The sequence below is a fragment of the Molothrus ater genome, unplaced genomic scaffold (genome assembly GCF_012460135.2).
Source record: "Molothrus ater isolate BHLD 08-10-18 breed brown headed cowbird unplaced genomic scaffold, BPBGC_Mater_1.1 matUn_MA552, whole genome shotgun sequence".
NCBI lineage: Eukaryota > Metazoa > Chordata > Aves > Passeriformes > Icteridae > Molothrus > Molothrus ater.
The window spans coordinates 28,160-50,333 of NW_023416532.1; the positions used below are offsets into that span (position 1 = coordinate 28,160).

Below are 22,174 nucleotides of genomic sequence, written 5' to 3' on the forward strand. Positions count from 1 at the left end.
ATTCCTGGGATAATTCCTGATAATTTGGGTATTCCTGGGATTTCTCTGATTTTTCAGGCAGTCCCTGAGAGGAGGAGGAGGAGGAAGAAGAGGAGGAGGAGGAGGATGAGCCATGCCATGGAAAACTCAGACTCACAGCACAGCTCCCTGCATGGAGGGGAAGGATGATGCCCACAGTGGGCACCAGCCTCAGCCGGGTCCTGCTGGCCCCAGGGACACTTCCCCTGAGCCCTGCAGCCCTTTTGGGCACAGCTGAGGGCACAGTGGGGGTGCCAGGGTGGTGCAAAAGTCATCACAAGAGGTTAATGAGGCCCTTCACCGTCGCGTGCCACCAGAGCAGCAGTAAGAAGAGGTTTGCAGCTCCCTGTGCCCTCCAGCCAAGGTGCTGTGGGATGCAGAGCTGTGCCAGCACCCTGCCAGAGCCCTGGCACCCCAAGGAAGCACCAGGCAGGAGAAAACAGGAGCAGGAAGGACGTGGAGGGTGGGCAGGTGGCAGCGCTGCCAGGCTGTGCCATGGCACCACTGCCAGCCCAGCACTGGGGAAAGCCCTTCCCTGCCAGCCCCCACAGGGCTCCACTCCAGGAAACCTCCAGCCCAAGCAATCCCAGCTCAGCCTCCCCCTCAGTGCCCCCCGGGCACGGGCTAAGCCCGGATTTGCCCCTCTGCGACATCCCCGCAGCTTTGGGGAAATCCCTGGGCACAAAGGGGCCTCTCAGCAGGGCCACTCCTGCCTGGCACCTCCTGTCCCCATGGGCACAGCCCCAGTGAGGGTCCCTGATGGGCACAGCCCCAGTGAGGGTCCCTGATGGGCACAGCCCCTGAGGGTGCAGCAGGGATGGATCTGATCCCCCAGCAGGGATGGAGCTGTCCCTGTCCCCTGCCCAGCCCCAGAGGGTGCAGCAGGGGTGGATCTGTCCCCTGTCCCTGCAGCCCCACAGCTGCCAGGGAGTTTCTCAGCCTCCAGCTGTGGGAAGCAGCAGCTTTTCCCCTCTGTGCTGGTGCTGGAGCAGGCTGAGGCAGCAGAGCACCCACGCTGTCCCCTGGGCAGGGCTGGAGCCAGCAGCAGCAGCAGCAGCAGCAGCAGCAGAGGCTTGGCTGGAGCAGGGAGCAGCTGGGCCAGCCCAGGGAGGGAGGGAGGGAGGATGGAGGAGGCAGAAAGCGCCACGTGCACGTGTTTGCATGGACAGAGAGAGCTTTTCCAGCAGGCTCTGCCAAGGGAACACACAGCCAGGGCACCACAGAGCTCCTCTGCTCCACGGGGATCAGCTCCAGGCTGATGTGGGGCAGAAATGTGGGGCCTGGCAGGCTGGGCTTTGTCCAAGAGGAGAAACGTGGAATCTCCACTCTGGATTGAAAGGGATCTCAGCAGATCCACTGGAATCTGTTTTCTGCTGGGTGGGAGGGAAAAGAGCAAATGGGAATAAATCCTTGGATTTATTATTAATAAATCCTTGGTCAGTGAGCAGGGCTGGAGCTGCTGGAGCAGGGGAAAAACTCCTTCCCACGCTCAGCATGAACCCCCAGGCCAGAGGAGGGGTTGCTCTCACAATGGGAAGGCAGAAAGATGCTGGGAATGAAATTGCCCAATCCCACAGCGTTCCCTCCCTCCCTCCCTCCCTCCCTCCTTCCACAGGGGCTGTGCTGCAGCACAGAGCTCCTGTCCCACCCTGTGACAGCCCAAACAGAGCACTGCCATCCCCAATGGCACACCCCAAACAGAGCACTGCCATCCCCAATGGCACACCCCAAACAGAGCACTGCCATCCCCAATGGCACACCCCAAACAGAGCAGTGCCACCCCCTCTGTGACACCCCAAAACAGAGCTCCTGTCCCACCATGTGACACCCCAAACAGAGCTCCTGTCCCACCATGTGACACCCCAAACAGAGCAGTGCCACCCCAATGGCACACCCCAAACCAGAGCAGTGCCACCCCTCTGTGACACCCCAAATAGAGCAGTGCCATCCCCAATGGCACACCCCAAACCAGAGCCCCCTGCACAGGGCAGAGCCAGGCACAGCTCCCAGCCCAGCCCAGCCCTGTTTTCACCCAGGTCTGTGCTGGAACCAGGCACCTCCAGGCTCTGCCCAGCCCCCTTTGGCCTCCCCAGCTGCTTTTGGAGGCCAGGCCTTGAGCAATCACCAAACACTGGTGGAGGCTGGCCCCATTCCTGTCCTTCAGTGCCCTGGGGTCAGAGCAGGAATCCAGTCCTGCAGCTCTGTGCTCCCACAGCACTGAGGGCTCCCAGGAAAACCCCAGGAGCTGGAGGGGGCTCTGGGATACTGCAGGGAGCACCTCCCACCCCCAGAACACCCCGGGACAGGGAGGTTTTGGGAAAGGAAAGGTTTTTCCCAAGGACTGAGGCTGCTCAGGCTCTGTCCTGCTGCTTTTCCCCATGCCAGGGCTGTGGGACTGGGGTCAGCACACAGCAAACCCCACCAGGGCCAGCACCCACTGCTCAAACCCACCAAGCCCTGCCCCTGAAGCCTGATTTTCGGGGATAGGGTGCAAAACCCTGCAGAAAACCAGCTGTGAGTCAGGCATCTCATACAGAATGGGGAAAACTGTTCTGCACCACAGGCCAGCAAGGACACAAATCCTGGTCCCCCTCCACAAAGGCCCCAGACCCCAGAGGAAGAGGCCATGGGTGCTGCTCTCAGCCTGGCAGAGCCCAGCAAGGCACAGGCAGGGTGGGAAGGGAGGCACAGGCCATCCTCTGTCCCTTTGGGGCTGCTTTTGCTCCTGCTCTGCCCCCCTGGCAGCGAGGGGTGCACTGGGCAGGGGGACCCATCTGCACCCCCAGCCCGGCCCCTGCCCCAGAACAGGCGCTGCTCTGTGAGTGCTGGGCCCAGGGAAGTTCAAGAGTTTACTCCCAATATTTGTCTTGGCCGGGCAGCCCAGCTGGCTGGAGGAAATGGGGCAGGGGGAGGGCTCCAAACATCCTCTGCATTCCTTGTGCGAGAGCAAAGCCAGCTCAGGGCACCCCCCTGGGGTCACCCAGTGTGAGAGGGGCCTTTTGTGTTCAGAAGCCCTGCAATCCAAGAGCCAGGGGTGCCCTCCTTTTCCAGACAGCAGCAGGGGGGTGAGGGGCCTGGGCCCCAGCCCTCAGCTCCACACTGAGCTGCTCCCCTGTCCCAAAAACGCCCAAATCACAGCTCCTGCACGGGATCCGCTGGGCTGGGCACAGCACCCAGAGCCTCCCCTGCTGCTGGGGCTCCCCTTGACCTCCCCAGCCACCACTCAGCCCTGCTGTCAGTGCCCCCATTGCACAATGCTGGCACCAGCTGCACCCACAGCACTGCTGGGACACTCGGGCTCAACCCCAGTGATCCCATTTGATCAGGTCCCAGGATCAAGCCAGGACCTGAAGGGATCATCAGGGACCACCAGGGCTCCTCTGCAAAGCTCCAAAAATGACATTTCTTAACCCAAGCTCCCTAAAGACAAGGGATGCCCCTTGGCAGGGAGCTGAGCTTATCTCCAGCTGAACAGGGCAGGGCAGATAAGGGCTGGGGTGGCCCCTGAGCCCTGGGCAGAGCACACAGAGGTTCCTGGGGCAGGGAGGATCTCGAAGATAACCCCAGAGCCAGGGCCAGCTGCTCCTGCTGATAAACCTGGGCTGAAGGGGGTGCCAGGGCCAGTCCTGGGGCTCTGGGCACGCTGCCATCCCTGCCTGTGGCAAGGGGGACACAGAGCCCCCAGAAAAAAACCCATTGAGGGATGTGGGGGCCCAGCACAACCCATCAGCCCCTCCCAGGGGACTTCATCCCCACACCCCAGCACCAACCAGGGTCTCACATCCCCCTGGCTCAGCCCAGCTGCCAGGCAGGGGCAGGGAACTCTTCCAGGCAAAGCCGGCACTCACCCGCTTACAGCTAATTAGGGCCTGTCTTAATGAAATCCTGCTAACCATGAAGAGCCAGAGCGAACTGATTTACCTGGGATGGCCTCTGGCTGCCCGTGAGGGGCTGCTGGAGCGGTGGGAAGGAGCCCCACGGGGCAGGAGCTGCCAGGGGTTGGGCAGAGCCCCTGGAGCCCTCGCCCGGGGCACAGCAGCAGCGCAATGGAATTGCCTGGCACAGCCCAGGCAGTGCCAGCTCAGCCAGGTGCCAGGGCCACGGCCCCAGGGGTGCTGGGAGCTCAGCCTGGCAAGGCTGGAGCAGGGGGATCAGCCCTCCCTGCACCCTTTGTGCTGCTGGGGGCTTTAAGGGGATTATTCCCTGTAATTCCATCGGAGGGGTTAAGCACAGAACGGCCCAGGAGCAGCAGGGCAGGCTCTGCCTGGGCAGGCAGCGACCCCCCTCCCAGCAGATGGGGATGGAGAGGCCCAGGCACTGCTGCTCCTTCCTCAAGCATCCCTGGGACAGCTCAGTGCCAGGCTGGAGACCCTGCCAGGGGAAAGAAGCCCAGCCAGGCAGCCCAAACTGTACAGCCTGGAGAGGAGAAGGCTCCAGGGAGAGCTCAGAGCCCTGCCAGAACCTAAAGAGGCTCCAGGAGAGCTGCAGAGGGACTGGGGACAAGGATGGAGGGACAGGACCCAGGGAATGGCTCCCAGTGCCAGAGGGCAGGGATGGATGGGATATTGGGAATTGGGAATTGTTCCCTGACAGGGTGGGCAGCCCTGGCACAGGGTGCCCAGAGTAGCTGGGGCTGCCCCTGGGTCCCTGGCAGTGCCCAAGGCCAGGCTGGACATTGGGGCTGGGAGCAGCCTGGGACAGTGGAAGTGTCCCTGCCATGGCAGGCGTGGATTAATTGACCTGCCCCTTCCAACCCCAACCATTCCCGAATTCTCTGCCCACTGAGCAGCCTCTCACACTTTCACAGCACTGGCACCTGCAGGGAATTGTCTTTCTCCCCTTCCCAGTGCTCATAAAACAACTAAAATTTGGCTTTCACAGGCTCACCACTAAACAAACATCCCACACCAGCTTATTGTACCTGGAAACAAACTCCTGCAGAGCTTTAGTGGGAAAAGAGAGACACTGAGCCAACAAAATCCAGCTCCAGGTCTGGATGTGGTCTGAACGTGCACAGCAATGGAACCAAAACATTCAGGAGTCCAGGCAAAATGTAATGAAATTAAATTACAATATGGAACTTGCCAGAAAGAATTATGTCAACAGCTTGAGGTTCAATTCCTTATTTATAGAGACCTGTGGATCTGCAGAAAGCCTCTACTGATTGCAAGTTTAATTTTTGCTCTCCCATATCCCAGCCTGGAGTCTCCCACCAACAGTGCCTGTAAAATCTCCATATCCAGAGACAGAGCAAAGGACTGGGAGACAAAACCAGCTCAGAACAGACCTTCACTTACACCCTGAGCACTTTTATAGTGCTGGGTACATCATCCCCCCCATTCCCCCAGCCTGGAGGGCAGGAATGAACAACACAAAAGTGATGCCACTCCATCAGGGCTGAGAGCACCCAGGGAATGGTTAAAAGGAGCTCTTTGGAACCTCTTTTGCAAGTCAGGTGTGTCTGGAAGCCTTGGCCCCCTCCGGCCTGGGGGTTCACACTGGAATCAGCAGCAGGGGCACCTCTGCCCCCCCAGTTTCCATTCCCCACCAGCAATCCCACAGCCCCAGGGTGGGAGCAGCAGGAGCTGGGAGTCCCCCACAGCCACAGCACCCCCCAGGCACCAGCAGGTCCAGATCAAGCCCTGGGATGATTTATCCCTCTGGGACAGCCCTGCACAAACAGCTGGGAACCGGCAGCACGTCCCCTTCTCCACAACTGGCTCTCAGGAATAAACAGAGGATCCACAAAGGAACCCAGCCCAACCCCAATATTGTCTGAGGGTTTTTCCTGTGCCATGTGGAGCCCCCGAGGCCGAGCAGGCTGGAGCAGCTCCAGGGGATGGAGCAGAGGCACAGCAGAGGCTCTGTGCAGCTGCCAGGGCACACGCGCGAGGCCCCGCCGCTGCCAGGAGATTTTTTTCATTTATTCTAAACCATTTAATAACTCTGCCATTGAACAGAACCATCCACAGCTGGCTGGGAGCCCACGAGTGAGCGGGGCTGGGTTTGAAGGAAAGCTGCTGGAGCCCATCCCTGAGAGCCAAGGGGGCTGGGGAGGGAGAGGGAGCTGCGCTTCCAGCAGCTCCCACTCAATATCAGCTTCCCAATCGTTCCGAGGGAACGTTTCTGATTACTGGGGGATGCAGAAGGGATCAGCACCGGCTGGACCACCCTCAGCATCCCCAGTCCTGGGGATGGGGCAGCGCTCCTCCCTTCCCGGGGAGCCGGGGGGTCCCAGGGTGACCCCAGGGCACCCGTGGCTGCGGGAACAAAGGCTCTTGGCAGGGCACGGCTCCTCCCGATGCTAATCTGCCTCCCGCCCGCTTTGTGTTCCACTAAAAATACCGCGGGGAGGAAGTTCGTGCCGCGGGGTGGATGCTCTCCTCCCCGGGAGGGGCTTCCTGTGCTGCCCCGGCACCGAAATAGCCCCCAGCCCGTTCTGCAGGGCAGCCTTACAGCCCTGCCCCGGCCATGCCAAGGGAGCTCCGGGCATCCCAGCCCCGTCCCGCAGCACCGGGAGGATGCGGGACCCGGGGCTCGCCCTGCCGGGATCCTCCAGCCCGCACTCCCCGGAGTAGGAGCAGAAAATGGGAATGAATCCCTGGGTAGGAGCAGAAAATGGGAATGAATCCCTGGGCAGGAGCAGCAAACGGGAATGAATCCCTGGGTAGGAGCAGAAAATGGGAATGAATCCCTGGGCAGGAGCAGAAAATGGGAATGAATCCCTGGGTAGGAGCAGAAAATGGGAATGAATTCTTAGGCAGGAGCAGCAAACGGGAATGAATCCCTGGGCAGGAGCAGCAAACGGGAACAAGTCCCTGGGTAGGAGCAGCAAACAGGCTGCTCCCATTTCCATGCAGCCACAGCTGTAATTACCACCCACCCCGTTCCCAGGAGGTGTTTCAGCTCTGACACCAATGGTCAGAAGAGGAAAACCTGCCAGCACTCCCCCAGCACAGAGGAGCTGCCACACTCCCCCCCGGCCAGAACATTTCCAGCAGGATGGGGCTCAGGTCCCTGCCTGCGCCTCCCCCAGTGCTGCCGTGATGCCCAGAACATGCTGCTGATCCCAGAACAGAGCTGCAGGAATCGCAGCCCCAAACTCGCACCAGAAACAGCACCAGAGGGAAAGGGGACAGGGCACAGGGACAGACAAGGGAGCTCGGGGCATCCCGGCCCCGTCCCGCAGCACCGGGAGGATGCGGGACCCGGGGCTCGCCCTGCCAGAGGAGCCCGCACCCCCGGGAATGGCGTGGCCAGAACATTTCCAGCAGGATGGGGCTCAGATCGCTGCCAGCGCCTCCTCCGGGTGCTGCCGTGATGCCCGGCACACGCTGCTCATCCCAAAGTCACCAAAACCAGCACCAGAGGGAAGGGGGACAGCGCACGGGGACCGGCACCGGGGCTGCCCCACCCGCTGCAGCAGCACCAGCACCCCAAAATCGCCACAGAATCCTGGGAGGGTGAGAGGAATACAGGGTTTGTCTTTACAAACAGGCTGTGGGTCTGCTGGTAGGTAAAAACCAGCTCTGGGAGATAAAAGAAACAATGGGAAGGATTTCACTGATTGATGAATGGAAAGAGATTTGCTTTTATAAATAAACGTTAGGTTTGTTGATAAACGAAATTGGACATTAAAAGATGAGAGAAACAATGGGAAGAAAAACCCCTAAATTCCATAAGAATTAAAAATTAAAAGGGAGGGTTATACATTAGAGGGAAATCTTTGGGAAATCTTCAGTATCAGTTGTGTTGGGAAGTCTGAACCTCTCAAGTACCTCAGCCAATGGGGAAAACCCCCTAAATTCTGTAAGAATTGAAAATTAAAAGGGAGGGTTATACATTAGAGGAGAATCTTTGGTATCAGGCGTTTTGGGAAATCTGAACCTCTCAAGTGCCTCAGAAATGGGGAAAGAGAGAAGGGACATATGGCCGGGAAATTGGGATAAAAAGGAGGCCGTGTCCTCCAAAAAACTGAAGAGATCCCAGGGAAATGCCCCATGGCCTCTCCCTTTATTGGAATAAAGTCAAAGGACTCCTCTGTCTCCTTTTTGGACATAAACCTCGGGTGTTTGTGGATTAATTTTCCTAACAACAGGACGGGAGCTCCCAATCCATCTCATTCAGACACCTCCATTATCCCGGGTTGCTCTTGGGTCCAGCCTGGCCCTGGCAGTCCCAGGGACGAGGATTGGCAATCCCAGGGGTGAGGATTGCCAGCCCCGGGGGTGAGGATTGGCAGTCCCAGGGGTGAGGATTGCCAGCCCCAGGGGACGAGGATTGCCATGCCCCAGGGGACGAGGATTGCCATGCCCCAGGGGACGAGGATTGCCATGCCCGGGGACGAGGATTGCCAGCCCCAGGGGACGAGGATTGCCATGCCCCAGGGGACGAGGATTGCCATCCCCAAGGGTGAGGATTGCCAGCCCCAGGGGACGAGGATTGCCATGCCCCAGGGGATGAGGATTGCCAGCCCCAGGGGACGAGGATTGCCATGCCCGGGGACCAGGATTGCCATGCCCGGGGACCAGGATTGCCATGCCCGGGGACCAGGATTGCCAGCCCCAGGGGACCAGGATTGCCAGCCCCAGGGGACCAGGATTGCCATGCCCGGGGACGAGGATTGCCAGCCCCAAGGGTGAGGATTGCCATCCCAGGGATGAGGATTGCCAGCCCCAGGGGACCAGGATTGCCATCCCAGGGATGAGGATTGCCAGCCCCAGGGGACCAGGATTGCCATCCCAGGGATGAGGATTGCCAGCCCCAGGGGACGAGGATTGCCATGCCCCAGGGGACGAGGATTGGCAGCCCCGGGGGACGAGGATTGGCAGCCCCGGGGGACGAGGATTGGCAGCCCCGGGGGACGAGGATTGGCAGCCCCAGGTGTCCCAGCCCGCAGAGCCGAGCTGCGGAGCTGGAGCCGCTCCCGAGCCCACCCCCAGCCGGTGACACGCGATGCCACAGCCCGGGGACATCAATAATGCAGCGGGGTCAGCAGGGCGGCCCCACAGCCCCACCCGACTGCTGCTGCTGTTCGGGATGGAGATCCCCAAACCAGGGAGCCCTGGCTGAGCTGCCACACACACAGACCCTCACAGACACACGGCAAGGAGGGCTGGCAGAGCCTCTCCAGGCACCTTCCCTTCCTCATCCATCCCATCCCACATCCTCAGCTAGGAGAGGCCCCACACTGCACAGTTGGCTTTGCAAAGGGGTTTTTTTAAAGCAGAAATGGGCAGAGCCCCCAGGGTGGCACATCCCCAATGCCCCTCATCTCTCAGACCCAGCATCCCCAAAAGCAGCTGCTGTGGGAAGGGCAGGAATGCACTGGGACACAGAGGGAGCCTCACCAGGCCGTGCCAGGGCTGAGCTGTGCCAGGGCTGAGCCGTGCCAGGGCTGAGCCGTGCCATCCTTCCCACCTCCCTCTCCCCCCGAGCCCAGCCTGCCACGGGCAGTGGAAGATGCTGCAGGGAAGTGCTTTAATTCAAACCATCCACTTATTTATTTTTTTAAATTGCATAATTGCTGCAGACTTTTCTGCTCATGTTTGGTTTTATTACATCTCTGTGGTTATTCTACAAGCTCTAAATTTTGGGCCTCAGCTGAGCTGGCAAAGTGCTCTGCAGACATCTGTCCTGAGTTACTCCCCCCCTCGCAGAGCTGAGGCAGGACACATCACAGCACAAGGGGTTTATTTGCCGCAGACACAAGTTCTTACTCCTGGCCCAGAGAGAAGGGTAAATATTGACCGCCTCGAGGTCAGCACTGACCCCACACCTGGTCCCTCATCCTTCAGAGAGCAGCACAGCTGTCCCCAGACACACAGGGGGCTCAGGAGCTGCCACCACCCCCCTGGCACCCCAGGGACACCATCCTGCTGCCTCCAGTTCTTGCCAGCAGTGACCCTAAGGTGACACATCCCTCCCCAGCACAGCACAATCTGCAACCAGCCACTAATTCCCCCCATTAGAATTCCCAGACTCAACGGGCTTGAATCCAGCAGCTCCAAGATGTGGGTTTGTCCTCCAAAGGACAAACTCTGGAGAAGTTTATCCTTCACCAAGGTTGTAAAGGTCCCTTTGCACACCCAACCCCTGCAGACCAGAGCATGAAGGAAGGGAATTGCATCACCCCCAATCCTTCTCTGGCTTTGCTGTTGCTCTTGTTTCTCCTACAAACACACCTGGAGAAGGCAGCAAGCCCCAAGGAACTCCCTAATGGCCGTAACGGGGTCCCAGTGCCCTGCAGGAATGGGACAGCAGAGCCACAGCCCCTGCAAAGGTGCCACCAGGACACCAGCCCACCGTGGACACCTCTGGAATGAGCAGCAGCACCCAGGTGAGGTGCTGGCAGCCCTGCAGCTCCCCTGCCTGTCCCACACCACCAGCCCAGGCGCTGAATCACAGCCAGCCATGGCCCAAAGGCACCTTTGCCATTAAAGCAGCTCACAGCCAGCACCCAGAGCAGCCCTGGCACGCTGGGACCCCCAAACCCCCCCTGTGCACCTCAGGCAGGGCACAGCCAGAGCCTGCTGGGGACAGGGGAGCACCTGGCATGGGGGACACGTGCCCTGCCAGGGGACAGAGTGGGACAAACCCCCCCAGGCCAGCAGAGACAGGAATGGGCACAATTCCCCCGGTGGGACAGGGCAGCCCTGGCTCCCTGTGCCACCACAGCCACCCTGGGCACAGCAGAGCTGTGGCAGGCACGGCTGCTGGCTGCCAGCCCTGCTGACCTGCTCCCCGGGCAGGATTTTAAACACATGCTGAATTATTCATGGCAGCACCGGGGCTCCTGGAGCACGAGGTGCTGGGCACAGCTCCCTGCCAGGGGTGCACGGTGACCTCCCCACCCAGGGCAGCTCCAGGGGGTGCCAGGGCTGTGCCCACCCTCCCTGCTCCATCACCACCACCACCACATTTCCCTCCTCGCTTTGTTTCAGCTGCTCCTCTCCTCAGGCTGCCCTGAACAACCCCGGCCTCCAATCCAGGAAAACTCCAGGCTTTCTATAAACAAACGCTGCTGACAAAAATGCAGCTCCCTGGAGCAGCAGCCCCAGTTCCCACAGGGACAGCTTGGGGCCACAGGTCTGCAGGGGGAAGGAGCTGCCTCCTTTCCTTCACTGAACGCCTCCAGGAAAGCTGAGAAAAGCCCTAAATCTGGCTGGGGAAAAATCCCTGGGTGTATCCCAGCTGTCACAGCCTCACTGCAGCAGCAGAAATCTCCCAAAAACCCCCCACACTCAGGATCTGCTCATTCCAGTGCCTGTGAGCTGCTGGATTAGGGTCAGGCTCGAGCTGCCCCATGGGGGGACACAGTGCAGGGCAGAAATTGGGGTCTACCACCCCTTCTGCACCATGCCCTGGCCTCCTGCTGCTTTGGCAGCCAGCAAGGGGAACACAGCAAGCAGAGCAGGACCTGGGGCAGGTTTCACCACTTTGAATCAGGCAGGATGGCAAGGCACAGGAGCAGGATGCAGGTCCTGCTGCTCCAGCCACCCCTGACCTCACCCCAGAGTCACACACGGCCCTGGCACTGAGAGGTGACCTTGGCAGGACAGCTGGCAGTGCCCAGCTCTCCTGAGAGCTGCTGGGGCAGGAGCAAACCACCCCGAGGGGCTGGGGCAGGAGCAAACCCCATCCCCACGAGGGGGAATCACCCCTGGAGGCAGCTCCCCTTGTCCAGCCCAAACATCAGCCCCGTGTCCAGCACAGCGAGCACGGAGTGCCCAGGAAAAGCCCCTCTGGGGGGAGCAGGGGCTCTGCTCCCCCCTCCAGCCCTGCTCTCCCTGTCCCACCCTCTCCTCGAGGAGCCCCAGCCCAAAGGCCGGAAAGGACCGTCCTGTTCCCCGGCCTGACTTCCCGTCAGCTCCCGCTGCTGGAGCCCGACCAGCCCCGGGAACAGAGCAGGAAATGCCCCGGGTGAGAGCCACCCTCTGCCTGGGAATGGCTCCTGTCCCAGGGGGGCTGCAGCCCCCGGGGAAACACAGCCAGCACCACCCTCACACACAGAGCTTCAAATCAGGCAGTAAATAAAGGGAAATAAAGCACAGCCCCCGAGGCTGGCCCAGGGAAGGGGGAGCCTTCTCTGCAAGACTCCAAACAGCTCCAGAGGGAAGCACCAGAGGTGAGAGCCCCTCTCCTGCCTCACACCAGCATCGTGACCCTTATCTGCAGGGGGGTTTCTGCACGAGGGGCTCCTGAGGACACAGTGCTTTCCCAGCCTGCCCACGGATGTTCTCCTGGCAGCCCAGTGGCCACTTCTGGGCCAGTGCGAGGGGACAGAGACCGAGCAGGCAGCGCAGCCCCTGCAGGGCCCCCGGGGAGGAGGAGGAGGAGGAGGAGGATGCCCAGCAGCTCCGTGCTGAAGAGGCTGTTGAGCAGCCCAGAGCAGCGAGCACAGGACAGGGGGACAGGGATGGAGGGCACAGATGGCCGTGGAGCAGGGCACACAGAGCCCAGGCAGCTCCTGCCAGCCCCACAGCCCCAGCCAGCCCCGCTATCAGCCCCGCTCCTGCCGGCGCCGGCTCCAGCCCCGCAGCCATGGAAACTGGACCTGTTCCACCCCGAATTCCTTCCCTTCTGGAAAGGAGTTTACCAATAAAAGGCACTTAGTGCCGAGTCCCAGGCCAGACCCAGGCCGCTTGAAAAGAGCCAATTAACTTCCTATTCCAGCAAAAAGCTGCGAACACGTTCAGCCCAGATGTTCCCTCCCTCCGGCTAATAATGGAGGGAGAGAAGCTCATTCATGAGCTCCAGCTTGGCCACAGCCCTGCTCTGGGCAGCCTGAGACCCAGGCTGGGACACCAGCCTTGGCTGAGGCACCGTGGGGTCATTGTCCCCAGGACTGGCAGCCCCCCAGCACCTCAGGAGACCCTCGGGGACACCAGAGGGGAGGGAATGTACAGCCCTCAACTGCCTGGAGTGAGAGATTCCACAGGGCCACTGGGGGTCCCCAGGGTGACAGCCACACACAGAAGGGTTTTCTCTGACGGGACAAACCATGCCCAAGGAGGAAGGAGATCCCAGGGGGTCCCACACCCTCCCCAGAGCCCCCCTCACCTTCCTGCTGCCGTGGGAGGAGAAGCTGTGGGAATGCCTCTGGAGGCTGCCCCCGCTCAGATCCAGCTGTGGCTTCCAGAGCTCGCCGTTGTCGCTGGGCAGGCCCTTGGCAGGGGGCACTGCCGAGCCCAGCAGGATCCCGTTGTGCACCATGTCCTCGGTGCAGGTGAGCCGCAGGCTGCACAGGTACTCGTCCGTCTCCTTGTCCACCACCAGCAGCCGCGTCTCCGTCTCCACGGCCTTGATGCGCTGCACCACCTGGGGACAACAGGGACGGCTCAGATGGAGCCCAGGGGACACCGGGGCTGGCACCCAAGGGCCATCAGCTCCCCCCCAGCACTGCAGCTCCAGTCTGGGTACAGGGTTATGCTCCCAGATACAGGTGATGAGGCAGAAAGGGTGAGGACACAGCTCTGGGTGATGCCTGGGGATCTCTTCCAGCCCAGGTCCTGCAGCCACACAGCAGCTCTGCCCAGACCACCCAGGATCACCCTGCCCAGCTACCTGGGATGGCCTCCTGCTCGGTCAGGAGCTTCCAGAGGCTGGCACTGCCCCTCGAGCATCAGCAACCCTCTGCCCCACCAAGCAAAAACCCTTGTCTCCCCAATCCAGGGTGTCCTACTCCCGTACCCAGGGCAGGGCATGAGCCAGGGGGCACAGGAAGGCTCCAAGCACCAATGTGGGCAGTCAAATGCTGGACTGTCCCCACCACACCATTGTGCAGGCTAGGGGTAGATTTAGGAAGCAAACAGCCCAATCCATGCATCCATGCCCAGCCTGTGCTGGGAAACAGCAGAGAAGAGGGGAGCCAGTGCTGGGAGCGGGAGATGAGCCCATCCCTGGCAGGATCCAGCTCCAGCAGGGCTGAATGGGGACATTGTCCTGCTGTGCCCGGCTCCTTTGCAGGATCAGGGACTGGCAGAGGCTCCGACAGGCACTGACACCGCAGAGAGCCAGGAGGAGCTGATCCCACAGCCAGGCAGGGGGTAAATCCCACCAGAGCGGGCTGGGATGGAGACGGGGAAAACCCAGAACATCCACAGGGAAACCACCTCCAGACCCACTGCTGGCAGCTGCTGAGGGCACCTCCTCCCTGCACAGGCCTTCATCCCGAGGAGGAGGAGGGGTGGCATTGCTGGCAGTGCTGCTCAGCTCCCATCCCCAGCCATGGGGCGGCCCTGAACACCCCAGATGTGCTGGGAACCCCCCAAAAGCAGCCCGGGGCTCCTTGCAGGGCTCCTGCTCTGATCTAGGTCACAGTGGCCAGACACGCCAAGGTTAGAGCGACAAACGAGCCTAATACGCAATTAACCAGCATTTATTTACTCCCTGCGAGCTCCACTCAAGGTCAACAGAGCCAGTATCTGCAAACAAGAAAAAAACCAGCCTGTAAGAAATGTACAGGCTGCAGCCAGGGCTGAACCAACTCATCCACTGCAGCCCCTGCCTGCACAGCAGCAATCCTGAGCTCCCTCCCGTAACCAGCCTGGAGGGTGCTGATCCATCAGGCCCAGAAAATCCATCTGCTCCCATTCAGATCCGTTTACATCTGCCATCAGACGGTGCTGCTGACACCAGCAGTGCCTGTGCAGGGACATTCTCCCAGAGGGGACCTGGCAGCAGCAGCCAAAGCACGGCAGCAAAGATGTGGATGGGGAAGGTGCTGGCCCTGCAGGGACATCCCCCAGAGCCTGCAGTTCAGGTGCTCCAGGCAGCACAGGGGATCACAGGGGTCCCACAGACTGCAGAGAAACTCAGAGAGTGCACAGAAGGGTCCAAAGCTGGGATGGAGCAGTGCTGGGCTCACCCCATGGCCGAACCCCCTACAGCAACAGCAGCGATGGAGCGAAGGTCCCGTGAGTGCCAGGGGCTGAGCCAGGCAGGGATGGAGAGTGGCACAGAGCAGCCCCTTGCCCCCTCCCCACAAGCAGGACGAGCAGGAGGGGCTGTGAGGAGCCCCCCGAGGCAGCAGCTCTCCCTGGGGGCAGAGCAGAGAGGCGGGAGGCAGAGCAGCAGCCCCCGGCGAGCTCCTGGCCAGCACCGTACCCGCTTGCGAGCCATGCTCCCAGGCCGGAGTCCCGCAGGCTTCTGGAGACAATGCAGCCTGCCCTGCTCATCTGGGACCTCCTCAGCACCCGAGCCAGCCCCACCATTTCCGCAGCTCCACCCAGGCAGACTTTTACCCCTGCGACAGCAGCGCCAGCCCGGCAGCGCCGGCCCCGCCACCCTTGCCAAACAGCAGCGCCCAGGAAGGACTCACGGTGCCACCAGCAGCAGCTGCTCCCACAGAGGTGCCCGTGCCCTGCTCCATGCTGCCAGGCTCCCCGGGCAGCAGGAGCATTTCTGTGCCCAGGAGCTGCGGCTCTGCCCGGTTCCGAGGAACCCAGGATGCAAGCCTGAGACAGAGCATGCACTGCCTGCGCTCCTTGGGCATGGCCAAGAAAAAAAACAGAGAACAAAGACAAAAATGCTGCCAGCTTCAGCTGGAAACACAGTTACACCCAACCAGCGAGGCCTTGTGTGCTGCGGGCTCCCCTATGCACATGGAGAAGTGTTACTTGTTCAAGGCTGGGCAAGGAGCAGCAGAGGAAGGGCCACGGTGAGGTGGCGGCTCAGAGCCATCGTGTGACCCGCCAGGGCATCGCCCTCGCCACGGCCCATCAGGGCTTTTGGGGGAAGGAATTGGTTCTTGTGGCATTGAGGCAGGGAAAAGGGTGACCCCAGGCAGGCAGGGCTCCCACCACTGGTACTGTCACAGATCCCAGTGCCACGGCAGCCAGAGCAGGCACCGAGCTCCTGGACACCCTGGATGGGACCCCCTGTTCCAATCACTGCTCTGCAGCAGCCAGCGAGTGCCAGCGCTCCGTCCTGCCGCCAGCAGCAAAAACAAAAACAAACAACAACAAAAAAAAAAAAAAAAGGAAGAAAGAGAAATTTCCCCCTCCCATTTCACTTGACCTACTGGGAAGCCCCAGCACGTTTCAAAGGCGCAGCTGGCTCCGCTATCGCCCGTCCCCAGCAGCCCAGCGCCAGCAGGGAGCTCTGGTGGCTTCCAAGGCACCACAGGAACACAGCTCTCCTTCCTGCCCAGCCACATCAAAGATGGGGATCCTCCTTCAAGGGGTTTGAAATCGCACTCAGGACAAACATCAACTTTCACACGGCTGGCTCAGAGCACCAAAACAAGCTCAGTTAGCCACCAAACCCCACCAGGCTCATGGAGAGGAGCACACGGGGCTTTATTGGAGCCACCTGGAAGGAGCAGCTTCACCTTCAGCACAGCAACATCCACACCTGGGGCGAGGTCTGGGAACACAGAGCCCCCAAAACCCTGCGGGGTCGAGGCACATCCCATCTCTGTCCCCTGCAGTGCTGGCAGCGGGGCTGAGCAGATGTTTTAAGTTACTAAAACACCAAATCCTGCTGAGCCCCACAAACCACGAGGCAAATTGTGCCCCTGCCAGGCTCCGAGTGTCCAGCAGGACTGGAGCAGCTTGAACCTCACTGCTTGTTTGTTTTGTTTTTTCTCATTGCTTGTTTTTTTCCGCGTTTCTCGTTTTTTTTAGACTAAATTGTTTGACAAATGCAAGTTTCAGTTTTACAAGGAGAAAATGCCACAGCCTGAAACAGCTTCTGTTGGAGCAGAAACAGCACCCTCGGAGCTGCCCGGTCCCAGCGTGGTCAGGAAGAGCCACGGCTCCCCCTCCGAGCCCTATCGCTCTCGGGCCAGCCCAACCGCTGAACATCTGCACAGCTCTATCTGGAGATTTTCAGGCATCTTCCTACACTCCGGGCTGCACAGGCAGGCGCAGCTCGCCTAAAGCAGCCAAGAAAACCCACAGCAGAGCCGGAAATAAAGCCCGGGTCTCCCCATTCCTTTCCACCACAGATTACATAACGCGGCAGAGCCCTGCCCAGCCCCACACACCTTCCTTCGCCTTCCCCACCTTGACACGACTGCAGCGCCCTGCGCCCGGCGGCGCGACCCCGCACGGAGCTGCGGCTCCCGGGCCGCGCAAAGCCCAGCCCTGGCATCTCGGGGGGCATCCACCCCACCGTGGTACCCACCCCACGGCTGCACCCACCCCACCGTGGTACCCACCCCACGGCTGCACCCACCCCACCGCGGCCAGGCCGGGGATGCTCCACCGGGGATATTTTGGGTGAAGCCCCCGCTGGAGCGGGCACAAACCCCGCTGGGCCCGGGGTTCCGCGGTGCCCCGGCCGTGTCCCCGCTCCGTCCCGCACCTGGTGATGCGTCTCCTGCTCCACGTTGAGCCCGTTCACCTCCACGACGCGGTCCCCGGCGCGCAGCCCCGCCGCCTCGGCGGGCGAGCCGGGCTCCACTTTGCGGATGAACTGGCCGCTCTTGCCCTTCTCGCCGTGCAGGTGGAAGCCGTAGCCGCTCTCCCCCTTGAGCATTCGGCACAGCCGCGGCTTCAGCTGGTCCTTGGCCATGGCCGGCGGCGGAGCGGCGGCGGCGGCGGCGGAGCTGGGCGGGCGCGGGGCCGCTTTTATGGGCGGCCCGGGGCGGGCGCCGAGGGGCGGGTCGGGACCGGGGCCGGCGCCGGGGCCGGGGCTGGGGCTGCGGCCGGCGGTGGGAGCGGGGCAGCGGCGGGGCTCGGGGCCGGGGCCGGGGCGATGCGCAGCTCGGCCATGCTGCGGCTGCCCCGCGGCACCGGGAGCGCGGCGGGCGGGGACGGCGGCGGGACGGGAGGGGACGGGGCGGAGCCGCAGCGAGGGACGGGGCGGGACCGGCACCGGGACCGGCACCGACACCGATACCGACACCGGCACCGACACCGACACCGGCACCGACACCGACACCGGGACCGACACCGACACCGGCACCGACACCGATACCGACACCGGCATCGACACCGACACCGACACCGGGACCGACACCGGGACCGACACCGGGACCGACACTGGCACCGACACCGGGACCGACACCGATACCGACACCGGCACCGACACCGACACCGGCACCGACACCGATACCGACACCGGCACCGACACCGGGACCGACACTGGCACCGACACCGACACCGGGACCGACACCGATACCGACACCGGCACCGACACCGGCACCGACACCGGCACCAGCGGCTGATGGAGCCCCGGGGCCAAAAGCCTCCCAGCAGCGGCGATCTGGTGGATCCCTGTGGCACACGGTGCCCAGAGAAGCTGTGGCTGCTCCTGGATCCCTGGAAGTGTCCCCAAGTTGGACAGGGCTTGGAGCAACCTGGACCAGTGGAAAGTGTCCCTGCCATGGCAGGAGGTGGCACTGGTTGGGTGGCACTGGACATTTAAGTCCTTTAAGGTCCTTTCCAACCCAAACCGTTCCAGGATCCGATGACTCCTGGTGGAGAAAGGCTCCGGCTCCATCCAGGCTGATCCTTGGAGAGGCCACCTGGGTTTCACCTGGGCTGAGTTTTTTTGATGAAACACAGAGATCCCCATCTTCACCTTTCTGCATTCCTCGTCTTCATTTCCTTGAAATCTCTTACAAGGAGGACACGACCCAGAGCAGCTGTCACAGTGATGGCCCTGAGTGTCACCGTGACTCTTCCTCTCACACAGGTTCTCAGGCCTTCTTCTGCAGCTTCTCCTTCCTCAACAGCTTTCCCACCAGATTTTACAGGGCTGAAGCAAATACAGCTGCCAGCTGGAGGCTGGAAATAAAAGGCTCCAGAAATTAATATTGATTTACTTTTAATGTGTAGTTTGCTTAAAAAACCCTACTTCCACTGCAGTTATGCATAAATTCACCCTCAAAAACCCTGGAACAAAAACCACGCTTGGATGTATCCTGAAACATCACAGCATTATTTATCTCTGCCCGTCCTTCCCCCCTCATTCCCTGCAGGCAGGGTGGCTCAGGGAGCTGCAGAGCTGGGCCTGGGGGGGGCACTGGGGGCTGTCCCTTGGGGTGTCTGTCACTGTGGGGTGGGAATGGGCTCAGCCCTGGCTCCAGACACGCTTGGCAGCCATGAGGTCCCACCAGGAGGGTCTGATGTCCCACCAGGATGACGTGTATCCCACCAGGAGGGTGTGATGTCCCAACAAAGTTGGATGATATGTGTGTGTCCCACCATGAGAATGTGATGTCCCACCAAAGTTGGATCTGATGTCCCCACCAGGAGGATGTGATGTCCCACCAAAGGAGGATGTGATGTCCCCCCAGGAGGATCTGATGTCCCCCCAGGAGGATGTGATGTCCCACCAAAGCTGGATGTGATGTCCCACCAAAGGAGGATGTGATGTCCCACCAGGAGGATGTGATGTCCCCCCAGGAGGATCTGATGTCCCACCAAAGCTGGATCTGATGTCCCCCCAGGAGGATGTTTTAGTTCCCCCAGTGACAATGCTTTGGCTCTTCACTGCCTGTGTCACGCCAGCAGCGCCGAGCTCAGCACAGGATCCTGGGTGACCCCAGAGGAGAGCTGAGAACCTGAGCCTGTTTTATTTGCTGTACAACACAACTGCTCCCTTGAGCCTCTTTGTGGAGTCCTGAAGCTTTTTATCAGCCTAGAGGAGTGCGAATAATTGATTTTTCCACTCACTGGCTAAACCAAAATGCTGGAGGGAAGGGGGGAGGAGAAGGAATTGTTTCAAGTTTATTTGAACCAAAAAGTTTTTCTTTTGATTCGGTGCAATAAAAACACGGTGGGAGAAAATCTTTTGGGTGGTCAGAGTGCATATTTTAACCCTTTTGAATATTGTTTTGAAAGCATTGGGAGCATGAAAAATTTTTAACAATATAATAAAACAGAGAGAAAATATTTCGAAAAGGGGGGAAACCGTTTGAATTTTTTAAAAAATGCTCTTTTTAAATTACAAGCATTTTCCTAAGTGTGCTCTGGATTTATTGATTTTTTTCAACCTCAGTGTCTGCAAAAGGCATTCCTTCCCCCAAAAAACCCATCTGTTTATTGCAGAGAATGTAGGGGACTTGGTAGAGCCCTGACTCAGCACTGGATCTTTGCCTGAGCACCTTGTGATCCTAAAATGAAGCATTTATTTTGTGATCCCTCTACTTTAGGAGCTGTGGTTGTGCCTCTGGTGCACAGCTCTGGGCTGTCCTGCCTGTCCTAGGACACAGCCTGTGCATCCCTTGGCACAAACACAGATCACAGGGAAATCTTGCATTTTCCCCCTGAAGCTGATGGAGAAGGAGCTGGAAGGAACATTAAAATACACTGTGCAAATGTGGATCCTCACAAGGTACAAAATCCCTTTGGTTCTGCCCATCCTGCCTTTTCCCATCCTCCCAAGTCTCACTGAAAACAAAATGAGAGAGCACAGAGAGGTTCCTGCACCCTGGAATGGCAGAGCCTTGGGTAAATCCAGCAGATCCTGCTCAGGCAGAAGTGTTCCATTTAAATTTCTGGGTGTTTTGATTTGGGCAGATCTCTAAGTCCAGACTGGGCCTGCCTGGAGGCAGGGGCAATCCAGGGACCTGTGAGCTCAGTGGCTTGGAAGGGTTTGGAGCTCTTTTTGGTCAACATCTGCTTCCAATTCCCTCCCTGCACTTGGTTGAGCAGTGACAGAGAATCCCACCTGTGTCCTGCTCCGTTTGCTTGAGGCCTGATGCTGTTGCAACACTAATTTAAAATGCAGGTGAAGACTTTCCCAGTTCCAGAAATCAGAGTCACCCTCCAGGCTCCCTGGCAGCTCCAAGTGGGGATTTTGGGGAGCCACAAAGTCCATCTCCATCCAGAAACTGGGAAATCCTCAGCTGATCCCCCAGGCCTGCTCAGTCAGGTTTGTTCCCGAGGCAGTGGGAGGCTGTTTGAGGAGCTCTTTGAGGAGGAGGATGGTGATGATGGAGCCACTGGGCTGTGCCAGAGCTTCCAGAGGGGTGGGAGGTTTTCCTGGTGCACACTCATTGCTGAGATGCCAAGAGCCCTGTGTCCCACTCGTGGCTCCGTGAGTGGCTTTGGGCAGATCTGGTGGCATTTCCATGTCCATCCCTGTCCCGGGATGTTGGTCACTCCCTTGAGCTCATCCTGCTCAGGGCTGGGAGCTTTGCTGGCTGAGGGCTGGGCTGGACACTGCTCCTGGCTCTCCTGGTTCCTTCCCAGCCATGGGAGCTGCTCCTCCTCCCGCTCAGCCTCCTCCTCATCATCAGTGCTGGTGTTTACTCACATTCCAGCTTTCCACCCCACAGCTGGAGCTCAGCAGGCTCCACTTCCAGCACCCCCAGCACCTTTTGCTGGCTGTGGAGGGAGCTGTGCCCGAGCTCAGGGCTGCTCCTCGTGCTGATGGTCCCTGCTGGGAGTGCAGAGCCCATGCCACTGCAGTGATTAGCTCTAACTGGGAATAAATGAACTCCTGGGATTTCCCACTGGCTCGGATGCTCTGTGCTCATTCCTCCCTTGTTTCACCATCACTCAGCATGGGGCTGCTGGGCCTGGCTGCTCCCAGGGGATGGTTTCAAAGGGGATGATTTATTTGTGCTGCCGGAGGAACCAGGAATGAGAGGAGAGCTCATAAAAAACACCACCTCATTTTCCCTGAGCCTCTGTGTGTGGCACTATTGAGCTGTAAACATTCCCCAGGTTAGATTGATGGGGATAGAAGGAGAACCAATCATTAGCGTGATTAATTACAGGTTTTGTAGGTTGTGAAAGTCCAGAAAGTTCAGCCACGCTGCTGAGAGCTGGGAGATCCGTCTTGTACAGGCTGGCAGCTCCTTTATTATCTGCAGGAGGTGGCAGAGCTGTGGGAGCTGAGCTGTGGGAGCTGAGCTGTGGGAGCTGAGCTGAGCCGAGCCGGAGGGGCCGGTGCTGCTGTGCAGGCGTGAGCTGGCCACGAGCCCAGCCGGGCTGGCCACACCTGAGCCTCCACCTGGGAATTCCAGGGATGCTGCTCCCACACCCAGAGTCCCCGTGGGACAGACACCCACTGCCTGTGCCAGGCAGGACACCGCCTTTCCCTGCAGGAGCTGGGATGTGTCTGGTGCCTACAGGAAAGCCCCATGGATGACGGAACTCCAGAGGGACTGGCTCCTGAGTGGGCTGGTGACAACAGGGGCCATCTGGGCCCATTGCAGGGACCATCCAGGACAGCCAGCTCCGTGCAAGGGATT

At 60.0% G+C, this 22,174-nt stretch overlaps 2 protein-coding genes across 3 annotated transcripts in view; both read right to left on the reverse strand.

Annotated features, from left to right (window-relative positions):
• Positions 1-17,741, reverse strand: part of LOC118700326 (Na(+)/H(+) exchange regulatory cofactor NHE-RF2-like) — a 35,366-nt gene extending 17,625 nt beyond the window's left edge. Inside the window, exons 1-2 of one of the 2 annotated variants that reach the window (XM_036404741.2) lie at positions 17,329-17,741; positions 13,081-13,338 (exon numbers count right to left, since the gene is read on the reverse strand). In XM_036404741.2, the coding sequence (XP_036260634.1) occupies positions 13,081-13,338; positions 17,329-17,538 (468 nt within the window). In that variant the 5' untranslated portion in view covers positions 17,539-17,741. The remainder of the gene's footprint in view (positions 1-13,080; positions 13,339-17,328) is intronic. The other variant, XM_036404742.2, reaches the window with a different exon arrangement.
• LOC129047084 (BCL-6 corepressor-like protein 1) lies at positions 17,595-18,559 on the reverse strand. Its single transcript, XM_054518204.1, has 3 exons — positions 18,550-18,559; positions 17,760-18,242; positions 17,595-17,665 (listed from the first exon to the last, which is right to left on the reverse strand). The coding sequence occupies exons 1-3, from the start codon at positions 18,557-18,559 to the stop codon at positions 17,595-17,597; spliced, it is 564 nt and encodes a 187-aa protein (XP_054374179.1).
• Positions 18,560-22,174: the final 3,615 nt, after the last annotated feature.

What these genes read in the sequence shown, in the direction of transcription:
- LOC129047084 (XM_054518204.1), bottom strand. An exon ending in CCCCGCCCGCCGCGCTCCCG is followed by an intron (nt 17,666 to 17,759) that starts GTGCCGCGGGGC and finishes CGCCGGCCGCAG; the next exon opens with CCCCAGCCCCGGCCCCGGCG.